Source organism: Rhopalosiphum maidis, chromosome 3 (genome assembly GCF_003676215.2).
Source record: "Rhopalosiphum maidis isolate BTI-1 chromosome 3, ASM367621v3, whole genome shotgun sequence".
Classification (NCBI taxonomy): Eukaryota; Metazoa; Arthropoda; class Insecta; order Hemiptera; family Aphididae; genus Rhopalosiphum; species Rhopalosiphum maidis.
In genome coordinates this window covers 58,805,068-58,831,648 of record NC_040879.1, presented here as the reverse complement: position 1 = coordinate 58,831,648, position 26,581 = coordinate 58,805,068, and the positions used below count along the sequence as shown (strand labels likewise).

General features: G+C 25.4%; 1 protein-coding gene across 1 annotated transcript; it reads right to left on the bottom strand.

Annotated features, from left to right (window-relative positions):
- Positions 1-20,651: 20,651 nt before the first annotated feature.
- Positions 20,652-24,229, bottom strand: LOC113557561 (E3 ubiquitin-protein ligase RNF8-like). The gene is made up of 6 exons (XM_026963138.1): positions 24,115-24,229; positions 22,076-22,211; positions 21,964-22,013; positions 21,692-21,900; positions 21,021-21,234; positions 20,652-20,722 (listed from the first exon to the last, which is right to left on the bottom strand). The coding sequence occupies exons 1-6, from the start codon at positions 24,227-24,229 to the stop codon at positions 20,652-20,654; spliced, it is 795 nt and encodes a 264-aa protein (XP_026818939.1).
- Between the last annotated feature and the right edge of the window lie 2,352 nt (positions 24,230-26,581).

Genomic DNA, 26,581 nt, shown 5'->3' with positions numbered 1-26,581 from the left:
CTTATATTTGGGACGCAATATAAAATGATTATAAGTTATTAAAAAAAATATATGAATAACAATAATGATATATTATATCAATTTATAATAATTGATCATACAAATTAGTTATGCTAGACAAATATTCATCAACAAACGTTAGTGTTTTGAATAATATTGCAAATGCCGATTCCACAATAATATATTTAATATACCTATTAATAAATTATAAATATAATGAATAATAATGATAATGGTAAGTACCTTTTTTTTAAGTGTAAAATCCGGGGGGAAATAAAATCAAGTTAAAGTAAAAACAGTATTTTTTAATTAAAAAAAAAAAATCATAATTTTTATAATTATAATTGTCCATATTAAATAATAGTTATATAGGTATGTGTAATATGCATCAATTATACAAATTGTAGATAATATTATGTATTACATCATATAATAATTATAAAATATGTGAGTTATATGTTATATTATATTATTATAATATTTTGAAAGTTGAACTAAAATGATATTATACAATTTGTAAATAATATCCTAAGTCTAATATATTATTCATTAATATAACTACTTATAACGTTTTCTGACACTCATTTTTTTTTATTATTTTGAATTTTTGTGTTTATTTGGTTGAGTTATAGATATACTGTTAAGTTTTACATTAATTTGGGTTTCAAATTGTAAATGTATACAAGACTACTCTAAAAATAAGGATATTTGGGTGATTTTCGTAAAATGAATTTTTTTAGATAACTATTAAAGTTATAACCAATAGTAGCTCGGGTGGCAACTATAATACATAGAGCTGTAATTATTAAACAGTCAACAATTTATCAGCTAAAGTAGTAAATTATTTTGATATTATGTTATAAACCTATCTTATGAGTTATGACTGCTGATTGTCGTTATTATTGAATGAGAAGTCGGGGAACCATAGGCGTGCGCAGACTTTGACCGCAGGGGGGGCCTTAAAAGATTATTGTACTAATAAATATTAGTATAATTAAATATTTAATTGTTAATTTTATAAATTATTGTAAAATATAACAACTTTAAAATGTTCATAACTCACTGTAAAATGATGGGGTTTCGTCAATTGCGTCGGAGTTGGAACACTACCTGCATAGTATACATCTATTGCACTGGTATTAAAAAAATTGTATTAAAAAGTAAATTTAAAAAAAAATAATTTACATACATATATTACATACAAATTTATCTTTCTGATGAAGTGTCTTGAATCTTAATCTCAATCTAAAAAAATTAAATTAAAATTAGAAAATGTAGATATAAAAATAGATTTATATTTAATTATCTTATAATTATTTTTTGTAGTGGTAGCTTATCCGTTGTACAAATTCAAACATATCTAAATTTCCATTTAAATACTTGGATATATTATCTTCAACTATGGTTTTTTGTTTTTTATTCTTATTTTCTTTCTTGACGCTATTCATTTTTATGTATGATTGAAGTTGAATAATTTTTAAATATCGATCGGCGCAGTTGATGTATACCTTTTTCCTATCCCATAACTATTTTTTTCTTTACCTGTGATTTTCGGCGCGATTGATATTTGCCCAAAATGATATTATAAATAAAATCATATATCATTGTCTAGATAATATTCTTACCTTTAAATTTGATAATAGAGAAATTTACTCTAATATTAAAGCTAACGTCACAAATGCATTTTGTTTGATGAAAATTTATTATGATGTACGTTAGTAAGACAGAGACAACACATGCGGGCATGGCATTCTCTTAAGATAGTATATTGGTATATATAAGTAAGTACAATTAAAAAAAAAATACATTGAAAATTTGATACTGCCACCCAAAACAACTGCATTTAACTCTTAATAATGTAAAGAGCCTCTTATAATATATTCATACATTATTTAGTATTCTAACCATCTTTTACATCCTAACTCCGTACATAATTTTTTTATTGTTTGAATACAATTTATGTTTAATTAAAATTAAATATTATTAATATTAAATGAAGTTAAACTTTTTACAAAATTATATCTATCAATTTGGTTGCGTTATATAATTCTATTTTTTATTTATAAAATGTAAATTAGTTTTTTTGTCGAGTTCTAATTACAGTGAAAACTCATTGTAACGAATCCGAAGGTACCAAGAGATTTCTTTTGGTAAAGAGTTATCCGTAATAAAGAGGATTTAAAAAAAACAAAATTTTTCTTAGAAATTACGTCGATATTAAAATTAATATATTCGATATCGATAAAACGGTATTATTGCGATATTAAAAGTAAGATAATGATAGAATGTAATCGTTATTGTAAATTTCGGCATTTTTACCGATTACTTTTATAATTTATTTATAATACGATAACAGGTAAATTGTCTTATGAAACATAAAATATTGTTTCGTTATTAAGAGTGACTATACATTATACAAAATGAATTGACTAATGGGTTATAAAGCAAACCAACCATTATTATGTAATGTTTACGTTATATAGTTTTACGTTGTAAAAAGTTTCGTTATAATTTTTACTGTATTTTACTTTCATTATTATTAGAAGAATTCATTCGTATGTAAGAATATATAGCTGTGTAGCTAATACATTTTTAGTAAAAACTACAATGTTTGGATGTGCTGAAGTAAATAAATGCCCAAATTTGGCATGAAAAGATTCATTGAATTAAATAGTTTTGTAATAACTTAATAATTTTAAATAATAATATTTTGACCAACTAATATAGTTAGAGAACTGATCAGTGATCACTGTCGATTCGTTAAGTCACAAAGACATGGAAAATTAATGGGTATACAATAATAATGATTAGATATGGCTTTGCAGATATATAGCTTAATTTCAACTTGCAGGTTTTACTTATATTTCTGGTTTTATTGTATGTTATGTAGAAATGAAAAAAATAATTGTTTTTGTGTATTTTATATATTTTTATATTGCATTTATATTCTAATCCTTGTAATTATTTTTATGTTTCAAAAACAAAATCAAATGAGAAAATAATTATTTAATAAAATACTCTGTAAGTTACTCTATAAATTACCTAAATTATTTATTAAAATGTATTAAACTAACCTGAAATTGTTGAAGTATTTTGGTGGTTCTGCTATTATTTCCACATAAAGTAGAATTTATCCGTGAATTGAATGTTCATATCTTGTAATTGACGATTACTCTAAAATCTATTGGATACTGTGCGTTGCTATTAGTATTTATATATGTTAAGCTTTTATTATTCAAAATTTTTTCATTTCCGTCATCCAATATAACATTAAAATATGTATTATTAACTACTGATTTAATAGTTGCTTCAACCCACGGGTGTAGTTTTGAATATTTCATTCCTAACACTTTTATCACTCAATTTTAGTGAACGTCTTCTTAATATGCCTTCTTCTAGTAAATCTTCTGCAGTCCAGGTAACAGTTTAGTTGATATAAATGCTACATTACCTACTATCTTCAGATTTTCTTGGTTGAAAATTTTCTACAATACTTAATATTTCATCACATTTAAATTTTCGTTGATTATCAAACTTACATAGGTTATTTTAAAATCTTGATAAACTATTATCTAACTCCTTAATTCAATTGTATACTTTGTCTTTTCCAGAAATCAATTTGGATTTTTAAGAAATTAAATAGCTTTTACATTTCTCTTTTTGAACTCCAATTAAGCACTCATTTGTTCACAAAATAGCTTATAATTAATAAAATAAATTAATTTTTTTAAATTTTTAAATACTGTGATTTTAAAATAATCAATTCTTAAGTAAATAACTCGAAACCTTGACCATTAGATAGAGCAAATAATTATGATTTACCATTATTAACTGATATTTATATAATTTTACCTGATACTGCATAAGCACTATTAAACATAATTTTAAATTATAACGTTTTCGCATGTATATAATTCATAGTTTTAAATGACTATTAAATAATGAATTTTTAAGTTACTGTCTTGAAACCTTGAAACTTAGATAGAGAAAATGATTATAATTTATCATTATTAACTGATATTTATATAATATGATACTTCATAAACACTATAAATCATGACTATATATTCTAATGTAGTCAAATGTATAGAATTCAAATTTTTAAATGATTGTAAAATACTAAATTATTAAGTAAATAACTTGAAACCTTGATCATTAGATAAAAAAAAAGATTATTATTTACCATTATTAACTACCATAAAAACATTTAACCCGATATCTAAAAACTTTTTTAAAAGATGTTTGATATCATAATTCTGTTGAATATATTAAATTCATACTATTAAATGCTCTGGCCTATTATCTGTTAGGAGAGGCTATTTTTACTAATTTTTGTAGGTCAAATTGTCCCTAGAGTGTTATATATTTATTGAAAACAATTTTTACAGTAAGTTATTAGTATAATTAAATATTTTTTTAGTGTCAACATTACATGGATGTGAACAATACTTTATCTTGATACCTTGTACGTTTGTTAAGATTTTTTTTATGTAAATAGTGTCACTGTGAGAATAAAATATTTGATATTACTTATAAGCTAGCATTATTATATATCGTATGTACCACGATATATATATATATTTCTTTAGAATTAATTTATTAACCACATTTTTTTTGGTTATTCTGTAACGGAGATTTTCCGTGGTATAATTTCCATTGGAACAGTTCATCCTCCGGTTTTTTAATCATGTTGTATGCATCGTTTAAATAATCCAGTAATAAACATATTTCTGATTCATAAAAATTTACTTTTAAGCAATTGCTATCGTATAAAGTAATTGTGCTTTTTTTTCACATCCACTATGGTAAAAGTCCAATGAATATCATTTAAGTTTGTAGGAATTATAATTATATCACAATTAAATACATTTTTAATGGGCCTTTTGTTGAGTTTGTTGCTATTACAACCCCATGGATTGCAAAGCAGTTTAAAAAAAATGGATCTAAGTTCACTATTATATGTTGCTTACAAGATTTGGATAAAAGTGTAAAATAATGATCTATAACACGATCATTTAACCACGTTTTTGGATTAAATACGTATAATAATTCATCTACTTTACAATCGCAACAATTTGAACCATGCAGTCTATTAGTCTTATGTTTATCAGAAAAAAAAGTTACTAATTCTCTGTATACTTTCCTATTGTATCCCGGAAAAATAATATTTTTACGATACGATTGAATATAATTTATACTCTTTAAATTAAGTTTTTCAAAAGTTTTAGGTATGCTGGTTTCTCCGGAAATAATTTCAAATTCGTATTCATTATCTGTGTCGAGGTCAATAACTTCTGAAATTAGATGTTCATCCATATCTTGACAATCACTAAACATTAAAAATTGAATATATATGATAAGACTTGTTTTTTCAAGAACTACAAGTTTATAGACAAAGTAAAATGGATAAATTAGAAATAATGAAATTATTATTGTAATAAATTTGAAAAAAAATTTAGACTATTACAAAAATTAAAATTATAAACGGATATTGTCAAATTACTTTTTTTAGTATAGAAAATTAATTACAAGCATATAACAGTTTACTTTTAAGGTATTCTGATTAAAATTAATAATAATTTAATACTCAACTGGTGGTAATAATCAGAGCTACAACTATTTTAGAATATCTCTTATTTATTATGTACTTTTATATTGAAATAATCTAACCAAGAAAAGTTAAACAAATTAAGGTACTGATAATTACTTTTACTTAATGTTTTGTTGAGAAACTTAATTATAAATATATGTATGAATTTGTAAATCACTTACATTTAAATTTCAAGGAAGTTAAGATAATTGAGTCAATTTGTCGATTACAAGTTCTAGTGTTGTTATACCTATAAAATAAAAAATTTTACACAAAAATAAACAAAACATATATTATCTATGTTTAATTATTCCTTAAATTTATTAAATATATAAATATTTTTAATTTTAGTAACGACCTTAAAACAGTCAATATAATATACGTATTTTCTAAATTGTACAAAGAATAAAAAAATGTCTAAATAAGAATTTCTCAAAGTATCTGATGTTTAAGACAGCTACATTTTATAGTTTGTTATAAAGAGCTAAAGATAATATAAAATATTGTATAGAAAAACTCAATAATTACCTAACCAAGAAAAAAAAAATTTCAAATAATATTTCTCGATTTCTAATAGTAATAAAACATACCTAGGTATGTATAAAAAAAATACACGTTCTTAAATTAAAATTCACGCGTGTTCTCTGTCTTACTTATGCACACTATATCAAAATATATGTTCAACATTTCCAATTTTGTGTATTTAGCTTAAGTAGGTATTGGAATAAAATGACCTATTATCAAAGTTTAAGGTAAGAATATTATTTGTGGTTTCTCGTCGGTATTTTACAATATTTTAATTTCTAAGCAAGTTATGAGTATGTAAAATATTAATATTTTAAAAAGCTTATAAATCAATCAAAAATTAAAGTAACCTAAAATATCGATGAGAAAACACAGGCTATGTACTTACTTTTAAGTTTGATAATAGGTCATTTCACTCTAATATTTATGCTAAAACAAAAAATTTGAATTACTGAACGTATAATCTGGCATGGTATGCTTTAGTAATTATACAACGTATGCGATTACGACATTTTCTTAATAACACCTATTAAGTATAGATTTAAATTACTCCAAATTAAATATATACTCACATTATTTATGTGTTATTAAAATTGTAAAAACCACAATCAACATAGTATAAACCACATTATGGACCATGTGAAAATATAAAATAAGAAATTTTATATTTTAACACTTCTCATATATTTTTTAAAAAGAATTAAGATCATTAAATGGCTAAATATGTTAAGCATTTTGTTACAATCATTCTTCAAATGACTAACTAGTTTATTTTTCTAATTTGTAATACCAAACAATCATTCAGTCTTGGCATCTCGTCATCAATGAATTATTGATTCAAATTAATATTTAGCATAAATACATCTTATAGCAATTTAATATACACCTAAAAATTATTATTAACAATGATCTAGAAAATTATAAAATTAGATCAGAAGAGTATACATATTTATTTTAGCTGAATCACATTTAGTAAATAAGTCTACAGAAAATTTAAAAATATTGAAAAATATCAATTTAAAAATTTGAAACCCGAAAATATGCCATTAACGATATCAGGAAAATACAATTTTCTCAATAGGTAATAAACAATATTTTTCGATCAATATTTCATCGGTGGGTCAAAAGTTTATTGACATTTTGGGAAAATGTCAATTCAGCTTCTAGTTATTGGAATGAAGTATTTTTCCGTGGGTTATTTATACATGTACCTATTAGTGTTGTATTTTAACTAGTTTTGAGTGTTCTCACACATTTTTACTGCAATATACAGCCAACTTTGACAAGTAAATGGAATAATAACCAATAAATAATTCACTACGTAAATAAAATAATAGGTGTTACATATGTAATAATAATAATATTTATTATTTTAAAAAACAACTTTGTAATCTATTGCAAATAAATTTGTATAAATAATAATGTAATACAATTTTACAAAACTTTAATTTCAACTATTAATAGTATTATACTAAAAAAATATGGGTAATTTAATATAATATTATTAGTCATTATTATTGGTATTAAAAATAGTGAATGAAAGCTTGATAAACTATGAATTATCAGTGTTCATAGGGAAACAAATTGGTGATGAACAAATACAAACATAATTCATTGACAATGTTATAAAACATTTTAAACTAAAATAAAAAACTTGCAATATTTGTTTTCACGCCAATAGCTTATATTATAATATTAATATTTATTGAATTAGTCTATTAAAATATTATAATAATGTAATGTAGTGATTTCAACAATTAAAAGTTAATTTAAAGCTAATGTTCACACACATACATTCCTTGACTCTTTCATTCCATTTCAAGAAATACCAACCTATTAGGTATTTATATGCTATAAAAAGTTTTTCTAATCTAATTTTAATTTTTCCCCTGCCCTAGTGGCATGATAACAATATAAGGGGGGCAAGGTAGGGGTCTAGACCTTTCAGAAAACAGTTCAACCTTGTCCCCAGTCCCCCTTCTCCTCCAGACTGAAAAATTTGTTAGACATAATAAAGTCGTAAAAACATTATCAAATGAGGAATAAATTGAAATAATTGAATTAATGAAGTTTGAACAAATAACATCTTTGGTCTTTTTATTATTCATTAACCTACTAGTATTGTCAAATAAGAAAAACATTTATTACTATTTCAATAAAATTGAATTATGAAATTTTAAAATAAGAAAAAAACTTTTACTTCTATATTATTATCTTTATCGAGTACTAATTAATAGAAGAAAATAAACAAACAAAGGTATCATTTAGTCACAGAGGTATGTAATATTAATGTAATAAAGAAATAATCATTTTTAATATCATTATTCATTATTAATTATTATTTATATTTTCTTACATAAGGGACATAAAAAATATTTGATATTATTCTTAAAACATTTTTAACTATTCAAAAGTTTGTACATATTATTTGTTTAGTGTATAAAATACTTCAAGATAAAAACTCTATATTGCAGTAAATCAATTATGTCATAATACTGTTAAAAATGAATGACTTTATTCTGAGTATTTGATTCAAATGTAGTTTGGTCATATATATTCACCATATTATTATGTACTATTTAAAAAAATAACTAGTTTTGAATGTTCTGGTACATTGTAACTGCAATATACAGCCAACTCGACAAGTAAATAGGATAAATAACTAAAGGATAGTTTACTAAATTCATAAAATAATTGATAATATATTTGGTAATAAAAATAATGTTTATTATTACAAAAAATCAACTTTGTAAACTATTGCAAATTAATAATAATGAAATAAAATTTTGCGTAACCTTAATTTCAACTACTAAAAGTTTTATACTAATATAATATGGGTAATTTAATATAATATTATTAATATTTGTTATTGTTTTTAAAAATAGTGAATGTGAAAAGGACTGATAAACTATAAATTATCGAAGAGATCCAATGACTATTTCTATATTATTTAATTTTTATTCAATATATTAAAAATCAAATAAGCATTTTTACATATACAAGAATTTATCAAAACAAATTAATTTTTTTAAAGTCATGTTAAGAATTTAGATTTAATAAAAGAAATTCTTCGCCTCCTCGGAGGAAATTATTATTACTACATAGGGGCATCATTCGAAGGATGGCCTGTATAATGAAACTTATGAAAAATATCAATTTCCATACTGTTTATACATTTTTAAAACTGATCTTTTAGAAATATTGAAAAAAAAAAAAGGAAAATAGTGAAGGGTATTAGTAAGAGTCATTGGTTAAATTATAATTCTACATCTATTGAAGTGTATTACGGAGTGCCAATATATATCACATATATCGATTCAATATAAACCTAAATAAATAGTAAACTCAATAAAAACAACGAAACTTCTTTTAAAATATGTTGGTTGTTTCCCAGTAAAGTTATTGAATTGGAAAAAGATGAATATTTTGAAATACTTCAAGATATTAGAAAATCATTATAATTTAAATAATTCAAAAATATTTGTTCATTTTGGTATGATTATTGACAATCAAAATAAAAAATGTACATTAATTATTTTTCCCCCTTCTCTGAAGAACAGTTTTTGTATTTTAATTTTTAGTCTTAAATATTCATTTAAATCATTTGATTCAGATTATAAGCATTTTACTTTTTGAAAAATGAAGGGTTTATTGAAAGAACTAAAGAAGTGACAATTGACAACCAAATAATTCCAGCTCATAGTACAGGGGAAATAAATAAATAATAACTACAGGTGTTTTGAGACAATTAAAATTTCAATTCAAAACCTTTTTTGAATAAAAAAAACTTATTTCAATCTACTCTAAAATATATTACTTTTCTACCACAAAATAATTATATGCTACCTAATTTTGTGTAAGGTGAACCATGAAGAGAAAAAGTTTAATTATACCTGGGAAAACTATTGATAGGTACCTTAAATACATTGTATAGATGATTTTTAAATAAACAATCCTCCTGGGTCCAATTTTTCAAAACATTCAATCTATAACTTAACCAAGAAATATATTTTATGCTACTACATTAAAGTCCAGACATTTGAAGGCTGTGGCTATGAAATATGTTTGAATTTCTTATAGAAGAGTTTGAAGATTTATAATAATATGGAATAAATATTAATTGTGTTAACCATATAACTGTTTAAATACATTTTGTTTTAGGTTTAGTTATAGAGGATAATTTAGGATTAAATCATTTTTTATATTTCAACTAATCATTCATTTTTATTTTTTATATTTTATATTATTATTTCTGCATATTTTGTAGAGTTTCTAAAACAGATTAACAGCAGTCAAGTAGCTACGAAGAGTTAGTACTAAATTGTAAAGGTTTTGTTCAATAATCTTTACTTAATAGTATTTCATTTATCCATGTTGTAAAAAATTAATGTAATATATTATATTACTATATTATTTGTTGACATATTATGCATTATATCTTTGAGGGTGTATGTCATTATGATACATTACATATCATCAATTATTTTACATCCATGAAGTATTTTGATATTGATACTGTGAATTTACAGAAATCAAATGTTGATTATGGACTTAAAGTAATAGAAAATATATCACCAAAAATAGAGATGGTATATCTTAAAAAAGAAGAAATTGAAAATGCCCGTTTGGGAAATCATGATATTTATTATTAATATTCCAATTATTGAAGATTTCATTCATTCAGATGATTTACTTTTTTTTTTATATTACATTTTCATTATTATTTCATTATATGAATTTGAAAAAAAAAATTTTAATTTAAAAATACTATGTAAGTTATAATAAGATTTATCAAAAATTGTTTTTACATACATTTTTAAAATGAAATCAATTTTCGGATATAATTAAGTTATGGTATTAATATTTTTCATTTCAGGGTACTAATGTTGGATAGTTTTAGAACTATATAAATTTTAAATTTAGCTTTTAACAATATTTATTATATTTTTATTTGATAAAAAACATAAATGGAAATAATAATTCAAATACATTTATACAATAATATCAATTAATTAAATATTATATATTGCATAAATTAATTTAGTAATCAGTATGCATTAAAGCAATAAGAACGGTTCATTGATTTATCGAATCTATACTTTGAATTAATAATCCGTAAACGTTTAGTACAATATAGTTTTATAAAATCGCTTTACCACTACGAGTGTTCTCAATGTTTTTAAGAAGGTAGAGTCTTTATTGCTAACGTTATTCTTACTGTAAATAATTATATGAAAAATCACGACGCTATCGAGATACCACGTATTTCTACAGTTGTAATTGTAGTAATGCAATTGCAAATGCTACATTATGTAAGCCGATTTTTAGATAATAAGTAAACAATACAATTATTATAAAAAACATAAATAATATAAATAAACCGATAAAAAATAAAGACATAATACTCACGAAAACAAGTATACGTGTGGCTCTTGGATTGCAAAGAAAATAGTGTTAAACTGTTAACGTACGGCATGTGTATGATTAAACGCAGTGCCTTCTCGATTACCTGCAGTTCTGCCATGTGGCGATTTTTGTTACTACGATGTAGTATCGTTCGTGACGACGGTGTGAATACGAGTAAAGATAACACGAGTGGGAATAAAATATTAAATTTTTAACCATAAATTAGAAAGCAAACGTATTATACTTTATCACAAAAATTTATAATTTGGCCAAAATACCATTCTCATTTTTGTAAGTGCTTAAATTCAAACGTATTAACTGTACTGTTTCAAATAAAAACGTCGGTGTAGAAAAAAGTGATTTAAATTTGAACATGTCTAAAAATGTATTATGTATTTAATGCCATATAAATGTGTAAAATGTAGCTAAAAACAAAAAGGACTAGAAAAATGCAAATTAAAATTTCAAAACTAGCATTGTGAAAATATAAAATGTATTTGTTTCTTACTCTGATTGATTATGACTGTGCATAACAATACGCAAATGCTACAAGTTCGCTGCCCTACCTATTTTAAAATTGAACGCTGGTTAAGTGTTTTTTTAATTCAGTAAAATAAAAAAATTCATTTTTAAAATTGGTTATTTATGTATAATTGCATTAAAATATACATTGAAACTGATATAAAATATGAAATATAAAAACAAAAATATTAAGAGGACGTCGGGTCTATAAACCATTGGTGCAACTATAGGTCTAAAATATTCAAAACTAAAAACTTTAATACTTTTTAATAATTATGTTACAATAATACGTCATATTGCATATAATGGTACACCACCCGGACATCAATCAATTCTATGCATCATGTTAGTGTTACTTTATATAGACAGCTATTCTTATCGTGGATATACTAGGTATATCAACATTTTTTACCCGGACACAATTTTTAATTGTTTATACCATTTATTATTTAATTTGAAAACCACATATATTTTAATTTATATTTTTTGCCGGGACTTACTTACCTATTACCTTTTTTCCTGGGACCCATTAACCGAGATAAGGTCATTTTGGACCCCTTTTACCAATCCCAATAGATAAATAATCGTTTATGATTTAAAGTCGTAAACTATATGTCTATATACCACATCATCACCATAATGAACCATATACAGTGGCAAGGTTGTCAATCTAAAAAGTATTTAAGTAAGATAATTTTATTGACTTATTTTAAATACTATTTTTTTTTATTAATAGGTACTTTTAAATTGAATCGTAAATATTACGTTTGCGTAATTATACTTAATTAACTAGTCGCGTGTCGCGTGTGTGTTATAACAATTTCCAGTCACTAGGAAAAAATTGTTTTATTATGTTGCTGCAGAATTTGTTTTGCTAAATTTTGGAAGTCCCCCGCACAGGGTATACCCTTTCTTTTATTTGTTCCAGTAGTATGAAAGAGCCGGTTCAAAGTTCCCCCCGCTTCACCACCCACCTGAGAGAAACGCACCATCACACCGTCACCTCTACCTCCCCCCAGACTATACCACACAGCCGGGTAACCTACCTTTACCCACCTCCAGCCAACCCACGGCATACATACTTATATACATGCATATATACATACATACACACATAGCTACGCCATCATCCCATCCCTCCCGCACCACTTGTGACGCGTGACCATACAGCTCGCCCGCGCCACCCTACGTCATATATCTATATATATTATACTTATATACATACATACTGGAATACCAAATCAGACACTTATGCGTTTTAATTATATATATATATATATATATTTAATATATTACGCGGATTTTTTGTTAGCTAAGATAATAGTATTATTTACCTCGAATCAGTAATACTACGTTTAACGAGGGCATTTCAATATAACCGCGCAGTGTGGTAAAAAATAAATGATAAATTTTTCAAAAATGTTTAACTGTGTGATATGTGAAAAAGTGTACGTTCATAACCGTGAACAGACACGCTAAAGCTCACGATGGATCGTCGAATAAGTGCGGGATTTGCCTGAAGATGTTCACCCGGAGGTACAAGCTCATTATTAGCTCGAGCATTAGCTCGTGCTTCAGTTTATAACTGATCGCCCCCCGCGACACCGTCACACGCTGACTCAACCGTGCTATGTCCAAACACACGTCTCAAATAGTCGTACCCAGTGTTGTAAAGAATACTTTTATTTTGTATTCGGAATACATACTCGAATAAACGGTTAAAAATATATTCAAAATACGTATTCGAATAATTTTCAAAAAAAATATTTAGAATTCATTCTCTGAAATACTCAAAAAATTATTCGAATACTTTGAGAATGCTATTTCTTAATACTGATTTTGCTCAAAATACGGATATTATCTAAACTGACAAATGACAATTTACTATCACTATTTATTGGGGTTTTCGTGCTAATACAGTAAAACCATACACCTTTATTCCTTCTACTTTAAGTTGTCGTAGTATGGTAGTCGTATGGCTGTAGTTCCGGCGTATAAAGTATCAACGTGACAGCGCTGGTAGGTAATACATTGTACACCATATGTCCACACATCTAGTCAACTAGTATAAGGTCTATAGGTCACGGCAAATATTATATTTTATAATTTGACCACTAACCCAGGATGATGATTTATAAACACAAACATTTTTTTTTCAAATTTATTATTTAAATTTAAATAAAAATAGTAAAAAAGGATTTTCAGAATATGTATTCGAATATATTTTTTTTAATGTATTCAAATACTTTTATTCGAATACTTTATAAGACTGGTCGTAACCCACTTCAGGCCTCGTCATACATGCGCGTGCCGGTTATCACAAATCGTGCCGCCGCCGTCCCCGGTAGATCGGACCCGTCGCCACCGCCCGGACATAATGCGTGAACCACGTCGAAAATATGTTAAACCGAAAAATGGGCACATGAATACGGCTTTATCGAGGTCGAGTTTTCACTTTATCGGACGTTGATATGGTATTTCAGAAAAAATATAGACAACGTCCCCAGTTACTGCGCTTTACTCCACGCGATTGAGTCTGAATTGGTGGAAAAATTACGTGACTGGCGTGGTAACTGGGGACGTTATCTATATTTTTTCTGAGCTATGGTCACTTAACAAGCAGAGCGGGGGAGGGGTGCTGGTGTAGCTATGTATGTATGTATGTAATAGGTATGTAAGTATGTATGTATGTATATAGGTATGTATGTATGTATGTGTGTATGTATATAGGTATGTATGTATGTATGTGTGTATGTATATAGGTATGTATGTATGAGTAGCCTATGTGTTATACTTATTTAAAGTTCTGACAAGCGGAGTAGTGGACAAACATTTTGCGAGGTTACCCCGTACCACTCTACTCCACACAAATTAACTTTAAATACGTATAACTCATAAACTTTAGGGCGAGCAGTTCGATTTTTATGTATGAAAATACTCAAAAAAATATTCTGCTTTAAAACATAACATTAAAAATTGATGTTGTCATTTAAAAAAGTGAAAAACTTAAAAAATTATAGGGATATAAAATATTTAAAAATGTAATTTTTTAATAAAAACGTTGTTTTTTTAACAATTTGAAACTATGTAAAAAAATATTTTCAAAAACATAATTGCTTTTTGAAATAATGAGTGTTGTTAGATAAAAGAATCATCCTGTATAGGTATGTATGTATAATTATATATATATAGGTGTGATAAGTAGGCTTGCACGCCCTGTGATGGGGCTGGACGTTGCCGATAAGACTACATGAGGTTCCTTGGGTAGGCTGGAGGTGGGTAGAGGAGGGTTACGCAGTTGCGCGTATTGGTGAGGGCGGCGTAGAGGTGCGGTGGTGCGTTTACCTTTGGCGGGTGGTGAAGCGGGGGACTTTAAACAGGCTATTTCATACTACTTGTTCCAGTTTTTGACTACCTGTGAATACATCAACTTTTACTTTCGAGTTTCTGGCTATAAGATCTTCGTTTTAGTACTATTTATTTTCATTTCTCATGTTCTGAGCATTTCATCCATTTCTTCAATTGCACACTGCATGTCACCTTCACTCTCTGATATTACAACAATGTCATCGGCAAAAACGTTCATTGCTCGCACTAGTTTTCATGAAATCAAAAATGTTATACACCGTACTATAGTATAGTATACATATGTTGTGTACTGTACATCTATGCGAATAGGACACAATCGTGTATTTATCGTAGTCCACCACCTGAATAGCAATTTAATGAGTAGGTATAGGTTGTTTCGTAAATTAATTTTTAGATTTGTGTGTAATAATAACAATATTGGATATTAGGGGAGCTCGTTTTTTTATACTAGTGACAATATACCTAACCGTTTGATATATACTATAATATAATATTTGTTTTTTTACGTTTTATCGTAATCTAATGATGAGTAATATTTAATGTAGCCTACACATACATCGAGAAATTTGTGTGATATACATATCGTTAATACGATAAACCAATTTGTGGAAAGATCGATTTAGGTTTTTTGGTTTCAATTAAAAATTTAATGACTATAGAGACTTAAAATTTTCAATAAAATAAGCATTTACTATAGATATGATTTAATTTCCAAAATAATTTATATATTTTTATGCTATTTGAAATTTCCAATGTTTTTAATTATTCTCGATTCATGCACGTTTGATTTAATATTTTGGTTTTTGAGTAAAAAAAAAAGACTAATAAAAGATTTCTCATTAACTAGAACCCTGGAAACTTATTTTAATTTTTAATATTAATAATATATCATTTAAATGTAATTTTATTGTTATTTCAAAAAAATTGTCCATGCAGAGACTTCTCTTACCACTACGTATATTATTATTAAGTGGACAGTTGACACAGAAAATTTTAAAATATTTACTATAGGAGCAACTAATAGCAATATAAATAAAAATATAATATCCTCTAAGTTTATAACATAGGTTAAAAGTACATTTCCGCTCAGTAATTTTTTTTTTTTTATTCAACAGTTTATCATTCAATTAAAATTGAACTCATTATCAGCTAATAGACAACAATCATAATCGTGACCTATTCAATGACGATAGATATACTAAGAAAACACAGAAAACACAAATGAACATGTCTTTTTTTCTAACAATATATTTTATGACTAATTCAAACAAAAATTGTATGTCTAAACAGTGAATCATGGATGGAGTACCATTATGGTATTTTAATCGTTATTAAAATGTGTTTATATTGTTAATTCAAATATTATTATCTGATGACATTTTAGACTGATGTACTATTTTAAAATATCAGTTTGATATATAATTTGAATTATTATTAAATTATATGCTGTGTTTATAAACGTTATTTATTTATATGATATTATTATGATATATTATAATTTAGAGATACTTAACAACAATACGCGGGACTCGTATATTTTATAGTTGAGATTTCGATGTAGTGAGTGTTGATAATTGACCATCCAGCTCCCGCTAAGACCACGGAACAATCAATAATTATATTACCTGCATTTTTAAAATATGTTATGCAGTGTAAATATTTAATAATTAATATTGTAAAATATTTAATAATTGTTTACTTGTTCTAAGTATGTTATCCATTATTGAACGAAGTTTTGAAATGTATTAAGAAACTACTATTTATAGTATTGGAGAAAGTACTAATTAACTTTCTAGAAAAAAATGTTAATTTTAAATTAAAATATTATATTTCTAATATTACGTAAAAATGCAATAAAATGGATCTTTCACAAAAATTGTAAAATAAAAATTACACATTCTAAATTGTAATATTACGAAAAAAATTTAGTTTCTGGTTAGAACTGTAAAGCACTTAAAGGTAAAAGATGCAAATGTCACCAAAATCCTAGCTCTATTTATAATATTAGATATTTATATTAACATATTTAATTTATGTTATGTACGTATTGTGTCATCTTTATGTCATAGCAAATTCTATAATGAGATCTATTTCACTTACTGAATAAGATTAAATGTACTATTTTTATTTTACATATTTTGATAACAATTTTGTAATACGTTAAATAATTTTGTGTTTTTTTTTTCGTTAGCAAAATTTTTTAATGTTTTGTTTATTGTCCATAACAGTGGTCTGCAACCGGCAGCCAGCGTCGCTTATGTACACTGCCCGCTATAAATTGTAGAACGGCGATTTTTTCTTTTTATACATTGCAAAATTTTAAAGTTTTAAACAGTATTTTGTTTTTTAGTAAATAGTTTAAGAATACAAAGTTTTTGTTTTTATCATCCAGCCCACGAACTCTTTTAAATTCGTGAATATGGCCCGAGGTTTAAAAAGATTGCCGACCACTGGTAAAATATAATAGTGTGTATATTGTAGCATTGTCGCGATCCTATTTTATATCATTAATCATTATATTAAATGTCTATGGGCAGCCTACGCGTATGGCCGCGGTCCACATGCTTGATAACACTGCCGTTTATATGATATTAAATAATTCATAATTTTTCTTGAGACAAGAAAAAAATATTAAAAATGTGATGTTAATGAAAATAATAAATTATACATAATGGTTATCTTCAATTTTTTTTTTTTGAAAATAATTTAATAAAAAAATATTATATTAACATTTTTACCAAAACAATAAATTAAATTCAAATACGAAATAGTTGTAATCCTTTCCTTCGTGAGTTATAATTCAAACAGAATTATGGTATACTTACTCTAGAACCAGAATTGAGCGAGATCTACTCTGCAGTGTAAACAATAATATTGTCTACGTCGCGCGTCGTACTTGTGTAAGACTAAGACAACACATGCGACTATACGAGTGTAGTCCTCTTAATATCATTTTATATTCATGTTGTTCAACTTTTATCCACTTACAAATAACTTATATTAATAATATTAAAATACATATATTATAAGTATTAAATATAATAAATATAAATTATTTTCCAAAAAAAAATGAAGATAGCAAATTTTTAGAGTCTATTTTTCTGAAAATTTTGATATTTCAACATTTTAATTTAATCAATCTCTTAATTTTTAATATTTTTTCTAATTTCGAATAAAACTGTGAATTATTTAATACGATAGTGGTATCATTGTATATCAACAGGGGAGACTTGGGCCAATTCCACTTTTAACATTTATAACTTATCTAAAAATTAGTTTTTTTTTATTGCTAAATATCAATATATTAATATAAAAACTCATGAACATGAAAATATTATGAAATAATAAATTAATTTTACTAATGTTATCTTAAATTTAATATAATTTATAAATGTAGCTTATTAAATATGACTATATTGATCAAAGTTCAAACCTACAATATGTGTTCACCGCTGTAAGCTAATTGTGCTTGTTAATATAAGTGTCGTGTTGTATAAAATAACGTAACAGTTTAAGATTTTTTTAACATAACTGTTTTTTTTAAATTATGGATAGGTGTACAAATCTATTAACTATAAAGTATCATAATTAGAAAATAAATAAAACAATTTTACAAATTAATTTCAATAATATAATTAAATTACCTTACATAATAAGATTATTAATCCATAATTTATAATATTGATAATAAATAAAAAAAAAAAGTATAAGTACTAGACAAAAAATAATGCGAGCCAGTATTTAAATATTTAAAAGTAAGCAAACTAATAACTAATAAACAAACAAAAAAATAGTGTAGTAATACTAATGTTTATGAGATACATTTCAATTTATTTGACTTTATATTATTCTAAATACCTGAATTATATGAATGAAAAAAAATGAACATAAATTGATTACTTAATTTAACAATTAATTATAATAATTTGAGGACAAACGAATAAAACCAGTTTCATAATTAATTACTACTAATAATCAATTCAATTACATTACAAGTATTATATTTTTATTAAAAATATAATATACACCTATATATATATATATATATATATATATATATATATGTAAAAAATATTTAAATAAATAGTCCCATCAAAAAAGTGTATTAGGAATTGAGCAGTTGAAAATTGTGTGCCCTCACGGTCACAATTAGGGCACACCATTAGTTCTGAGCACTGCAAAAAGACACGAATTGCTATTATTTAAATTAGGTGGAAAAAACAAATTTTAGTTTGCTTAAATAAGTATATTAGTAAATAGTATATTTTTTTATATAATACTATAATGGTAAATACACGCATTTTGTATGAAATGAGTACATTTTTTGGGTTACTGAATTAAAAGAGAGGTTTCCCTTGTACTAGTTATTATATAAGTAAGCACCTGTAAAATTTTTCGAGATGGGCTTTACATTATCATATTTATTTATTTTATTAAAAAAAAAAACAAATCATTGTAAATACTTTAAATTTTCACCAAATGGTTATATTAGCGTTTTATATTTACGATTAAATTTTCAAAATATTTTGGCTTTTTTTAAGCTGTTATTTATAGACAATTGAAATTGTATTAAAAAAAAATCAAATATCGTAAGTCACAAATTTTGTTAAAAAGCATTTAAAGTTCAAATGTTTAAAAAATCGCGAAAATTTGCAAGGAACTTTGACGATGAAAATTTATTAAAATTTTTACGATTTACACCCCAGGTCGAAAATCCCAATACAAGATTATTCATAAGTTTTCCTTCTAGTAACTTTAAAAAAAAATCCAGCATCGATAAAGAAAAAAATTTATGAAATTTAATTTTTTACGAAATCGCGTAACATAACCTACTACAATAAAATTTAAATAAAGGTAAAAATATAATATATCCTACTGATTATCCTAGACCTAGACTGATAAATCAACTCCGTTCAGAATCGTTTTTCGTGTATAATGATATCTAAAGTAAAATATGTTTGTTATGTTAAACAATTAAAAAAGTATAAACAAAATAAAATATCTATTATATTCACTTAGTATTCACAGTTGGATGTGAATGTGATTAAATAGTAAAAAAATATGCTTTAAAAATGTACAAATTCTTATTTTTGATAATAAATAAAGTTAACCAAATATTACCAATTTTGTGCACTTTTTTCCCCTTACCGGTCACTACCTAATGCACCTAACTTAATGGATATCTTTTACTTTGGGACGAAGAAAAACCGATAGTTTTCAACATTATAACTTGTTTTTTTCATCCTCTACTCATATTATCTTTTATACTGTCGTCATCAACTAAGTTTGCAAAGGACGAGTCTTGATTATCTTAATAATTACAAACTAATATCAATTATTAATTTTTATTAAATTATATTTATGTCTGCATTATTTGTTGACACTTAAGACATTAAAATCCAGTCCCTAGTTATTACATTCAAAAATGAATAAATAGTTATTTATTATCACAATGGATAAATGACCCAAACAAACATAATACATGCATATATTATAGATATGATCTTATACAAAATGTATGTGCAATTTGTGTTATAATAATAAAAAATTAGAAATCTTAAAAATAATAATAATAATAATATACTATATTAAAAATACAATTTATTACCTGTATTATTATTACGTTCAACTTTTAAAGTTTCCCGCCTCGTTTTTATTTCAGATGATAAACATTCAGATTTTTTGTCCAAAAAGGTATCTAAAGTTCGACAGTGTGATTTATTTGTTACGATAACTCGACATATTGGGCAGTGATTAGCTCTTCGAGTCCACGACTCTATGCATTCAAGACAAAATGTATGAGCGCAATTCAGTACAGTTGGCTGTAAAAAAAAATTATTTTGCTATTAATAATGAATAACAATTGCAATTGGTAGACAAATAAAAATGCCTAATTTATATGTAATGACAATATTATAATGAATTTTATAAATTTGACTATTATTTGTAATATTAGGGTGAAATATTATTAAATTTAAAGGTTTTAATATTATCCAGCCACATAAGATTTTTATATTTATAAAATGTAAATATCTCTGTAGGTTCTGAATAATACTCATACCTTAAAATTTACAAATTGATAATTGTTCAATTTGCCATGTACCAAAAAAAAACGGATTAGGAGCTCCCTGCCCTCCTTACCATACCGGTATTCATAACTATCACTTAAATAAATAATAAAAAAATTTAAATATTTAAAAATAAGTGATTTAAATATGTTAATTAAAAAAGTTTAAGACTATAAGTAATAAAAGTATAAAATGTATTTAGCGGTATTACCTCGATGAATATTTCGTAACATATACTACATTTTAGATTATTTTCCATGCATTGTTTCATTTGATCTCGCAAACAAGAGAAATTATTTTCATTAATACGCAGCTGTTGACGAAGTGATATAACTAAATTTTCAGCTTCTTTTAATTTTTTTGTTGTTTCTACTAACAAACTATCTGGAGTATTTTCTATCGTCTCCCCAATATAATTATCTGAAAGCAATTTTTCCAAAATTATTTAATAACGTGTTTATGTATGAAAAAAAATATAATTACTCTGTAACATCCACTTACCTTGGGTTGCTGTTTTATTACTTTCCGGCGATCTTAAATAAATATAATTTATTAGCTAAAAAAAAAATAGGCGAATAAAAAAAATATATCATACTTAATTGCAGTGTTAGGAAGAACTTGATTTATTTGTCTAGGTCTAGATGCACTACTACTAGATGAAGCAGTCATTGTAGTAGTTTGTCTCCTTGTCGCCATAGGAAAGCCGATTTCATCAGAAGAAGAAGATTCCGCTATAAAAATAAATAAAGACCACTATAGAACAGTATACTACCAATTATAGAAGGTACGAATGTATGAATAAGGTTAAAACGTTAAAATTATTTTTTTTAAGATTAACATGTTAACTTCAAGTTAATTTTATTCAAAAACTTCTAAATTAAGTTAATTTTCGTCAAATGAATAATGTAAATTTTTGAATGAGTTTTTTAAAAAAATAGGTTTTTTGATAGCTAATTAATACATTGATGTATCATTATAAATTTCCCTGGTAATTTTAATGAGCATTGTTATGTGAAAGGAATTTTTTATTTTGCAAATTTGAAAATTTTAACTTAAAATTAAGTGAAGTTATTTTTCTTTCAAAAATAATGTTTAACTGAACAAGTCGACAAAAACAAATATGAGTAACTTTTAACTAAATTTGACTTTATTATTTTAAATAACTCAACGAGTTAAAAAAAATCCTTAACTTTCCTAGCGTTGGTAGTTAAATACTAAAGTAGGCACAATATCTGTATGATATACAGATTAAAAAAAAAAAAAAATTTAGTTTTATCAAATCTGTGATAATATTATGTTATCCTTATTTAGCTATTTACATAATTTTACAGTTTATCTGATATGTTTTTGAAGATACACTTTAATACATTTTTTTCTATGTCATATTATAATTATTAAATCAATAATTATATACTGGTATTTTTAATTATTTTAAAATATATTATATATATTTAATTTATTATTTTGATATATTTTTTATTGTACTAGTTGAATGATGAACGGAAACAAAAATATTAACTAATAAAATTATGTTTACAAATAGACTTCTTTAAAATTTAAAATAATACAATACACACCACTCCACTATGAGACATTTTTTAATTATAATTTTATTTTATAATGTGCTTTAGATATTAGATTTATTTTATAGAACTACTTTTTATTTTTAGTTATTTAACAAAATAACATAATTACTATCATCTTTTTTATTCACTTATTTATTTATTGAAATATTATTTTGTTAATATTAATTATTATATACATTTAAAATTATCTTTATTTTAATAAAAAAAACAATTTTTTTTTAATTATTTAATTTTTATCAAAATTAAATCAATTATTGTGTTGCTGATCTAAACAATACATTTATTATTATTTTTAATATTTTTTATATATATTTACAAAAGAAAGCATTTTTATACTCTGTTAATATGTTATTTCAATCTTAATATAAAAAAATTCGTTATTTTTTTTCAATATAATAATATGTTTGTATACTGTTTTTATATTTATATAAATATATAATGTTATAAGTACCTATGTTGTTTAATGATGTTTTTATATTTGTACACAAGCCAGAAGAATCCCAATAAAAACTAATTTCAACTATTTCAAGTCTTAAAAAACTTATCTCAAACTAAAGTTGATATAATATTATATGATAATTAAGACTGAGTATGAGTACGAGCACAAGGTGGTGTAATAATTTTTAAAATTTAAAATGATGTATTATTATATATTACATTCAATAATTATAATTTATTTATTTTAACTAAATAGAAAATATGGATATTTTAAAACATTTAACCTAAGTATTAATTAGGTAGGTATTACTTCACATAATCACTTGTATTGTTTCATATTTATTATTTATATAAGGTGAAAATAAATAGTTCAATAAATACAGTTGTATTCAATTCGAACATAATGTCCGAAATCTAGAAATTAGTCGTAAAAAATGGGCCAGATATATAAAAATAAATTTAACTTATAACTTAAATATATTAATATTTATACCGGAAAGCAAGTGACGTATATAAAAATTATCAACATGACGAATTTTACGAGAGGAACACGCACAACGTGTAACACACAGTGCGTTGTCGTCGGACAGAACGAGATAGAACGTGATACCTTGAATCTGAGACGGGTTGTCGGAGCGGATGGATGCCAGATCGTGAGAGTTCCGGCAACGGTTGCCAAGTCGACATGATCCCCTCATGAAATACAAACATACTGAAGAAGACATGGTGAACGTATAATATTCGTAAGCTGTTGTTGCGCTTATCTGTAAGTCCTCGTAACGTTGCTGCTCAAATTTATTGTGATGTCTTTGTCGTACAACTGCGATATTGTGTAGATGCTGAAACGAAAGAAAAGGTTATTAGAAAAAGACAAAATCGTATTGAGAAACATGCGCGTTAAGTTAGCCATATATTCGAGATTGTAACCCATTCGGATCTCGTTTGGCTGCCGTTTTAAAAAAATTTAATTATCCAAACGGCTCCGGTTTTTTATAACAATTATTCTTTCCCACTTTATACAGACTTAGGACTGTTGCTAAAGAGGTGTGGTTAAAAATGCATTGGTGATCACTTAGTAAATTATAAAACAAATGTTATATAAATTATGTAAGAAAAGCATATTATATTATTACTTTATTGTAAATTAAATTAAAAATAAGTTTAATAAACGTTAAACGTGTGTATATATAAATATATTTAAATAATTTAAAATTTAAATTATCGGTAAATTTTTTTGGCACAATTTTTTTTTTTCACTCAATGCGTGTTGTTTTGTTCAGTTATAAATACGGAAAGGGCCATTGAGCGTATGCCGCGCTCGACACGGGCAGCGTAGACTCTCTGTAGTTTTAAGTGGGGGGGGGGTACCATGACTAAATATTTAGCCATGGTGGGTATGGTCCGCGGGAACGTGTTTTTTGTCAACAAATAATTTTTAATTTACCGATTAATTTTTAAATAGTTAAAATGCCTAAAACCCTAAATTCAGAACTGACATCAAATATAAAGTGGATTGAGGCATACAATAATTATGGTAATTTTTCAAAATTTTATATAATAAAACATTTTTTTGTCAACATTGTCAAAAATTTCGTCAAGATGATAACTTAATAAATATTTTAATATGAAATTATTTTATGGCTTTCTAGCAAATAGCAATGTCTCTTACGGTATGACAGAAAAATAATAATTACCATGCTTAAAAGAAAAGTAATACAATACCATATTAGAGGTTATGTGATTAATATTAATATATTGAAAGGAAAATAATAATATTTATGAAAGGTTAATACACAGATTTGTCTAAATATTATCTCAAATAATAATTATAATAAATTAATATTACCAGAAAATCATAAGAATGAATTCTCTATAATATTACGCCGATATCCTCTTAAAACATATAAATAAAATGAATAACATACCTTTAACCTTGAAAACTTCGGCGATGGACAAAAATGAAACACAAGTGTCAAAGAGTACGACACGAAAACGACTGACTGGTGAAATCGAAACACGAGTCGCAGAGCACGGTGCTGGATGGAAACGGTCTGCTCTGCAAAAATGTCAGGAATTCGTTATACGGGAAGGGCCGTTGAGCGCATGCGCGTTAGACACGGGCAGCGGAGATGACTGTAACTATCTGTGAATTTGGAAGTGGGCACGGTCCACGAGGATGAACCATGAACCGGATGTAAACAAAATGCATTAAGGGGCCGCTACACCAGCATTCGTTTTCTCTGTCTATCTCCCACATAATATAGGAACAAAGATACTCCACGATTACGACTCTGAATCACGATTTTGAATAAATTATTAATGGTTAAAAATAATCGAAATTATTTTAAATTAAAACATACTTATATTTATAAAAAATGTAAATATTAAAAATCTATCCAGTCAATGCTTAGGAAATAATCTTCTTTATAAAATATGTAGTGGGTGCTTTTGCCCTAAACTGAACCAGAGAGTCGTAATCATTGGAAATACGGAGTATCTTTATTCCTATTTTATGAGGGAGATAAACAGAGAAAACAAATGCTGGTGTAGCGGCCCCTTAACACAAAACCATAAAAAAATTTAAAAAAATACGAAACCGACATGTTAGTACATTAGACCTTTAAAAATATTATTGTCTATGATTTATCAAAGTTCAATACCAATGAAAAATTGTATAATACGTACTTGAATAATTCATAATAGTTATTTTGAATTAAGTATTTCAAATGCTATTAAATTATCGATCAATGCCAAGCCTAGATTTTTAAGTGCATTAAACTCACAGCCTTTATAATGGCTATTTTCGAAAAATGTCATGGCACTTTTTTCGTTTTCCACAGTCCAGCAGAAATCATCAATGTTTTATTAGCTGTTGTATAGGTTATTATATTAATAATTTATAATCTTATCTTGATTGGAGAATAATTTTAGATTTCGAGCTAAGCGATAAAATATATTGGTTTTATAATGATGCATTGATGCGTGTCTTATGTGTATGTGTGTGTGTTTTCGAACATATGTATGCCGTTTCTTTTAGAAACAAGTAAAACGAAAATGCTTCAATAGTTCAATTTTCA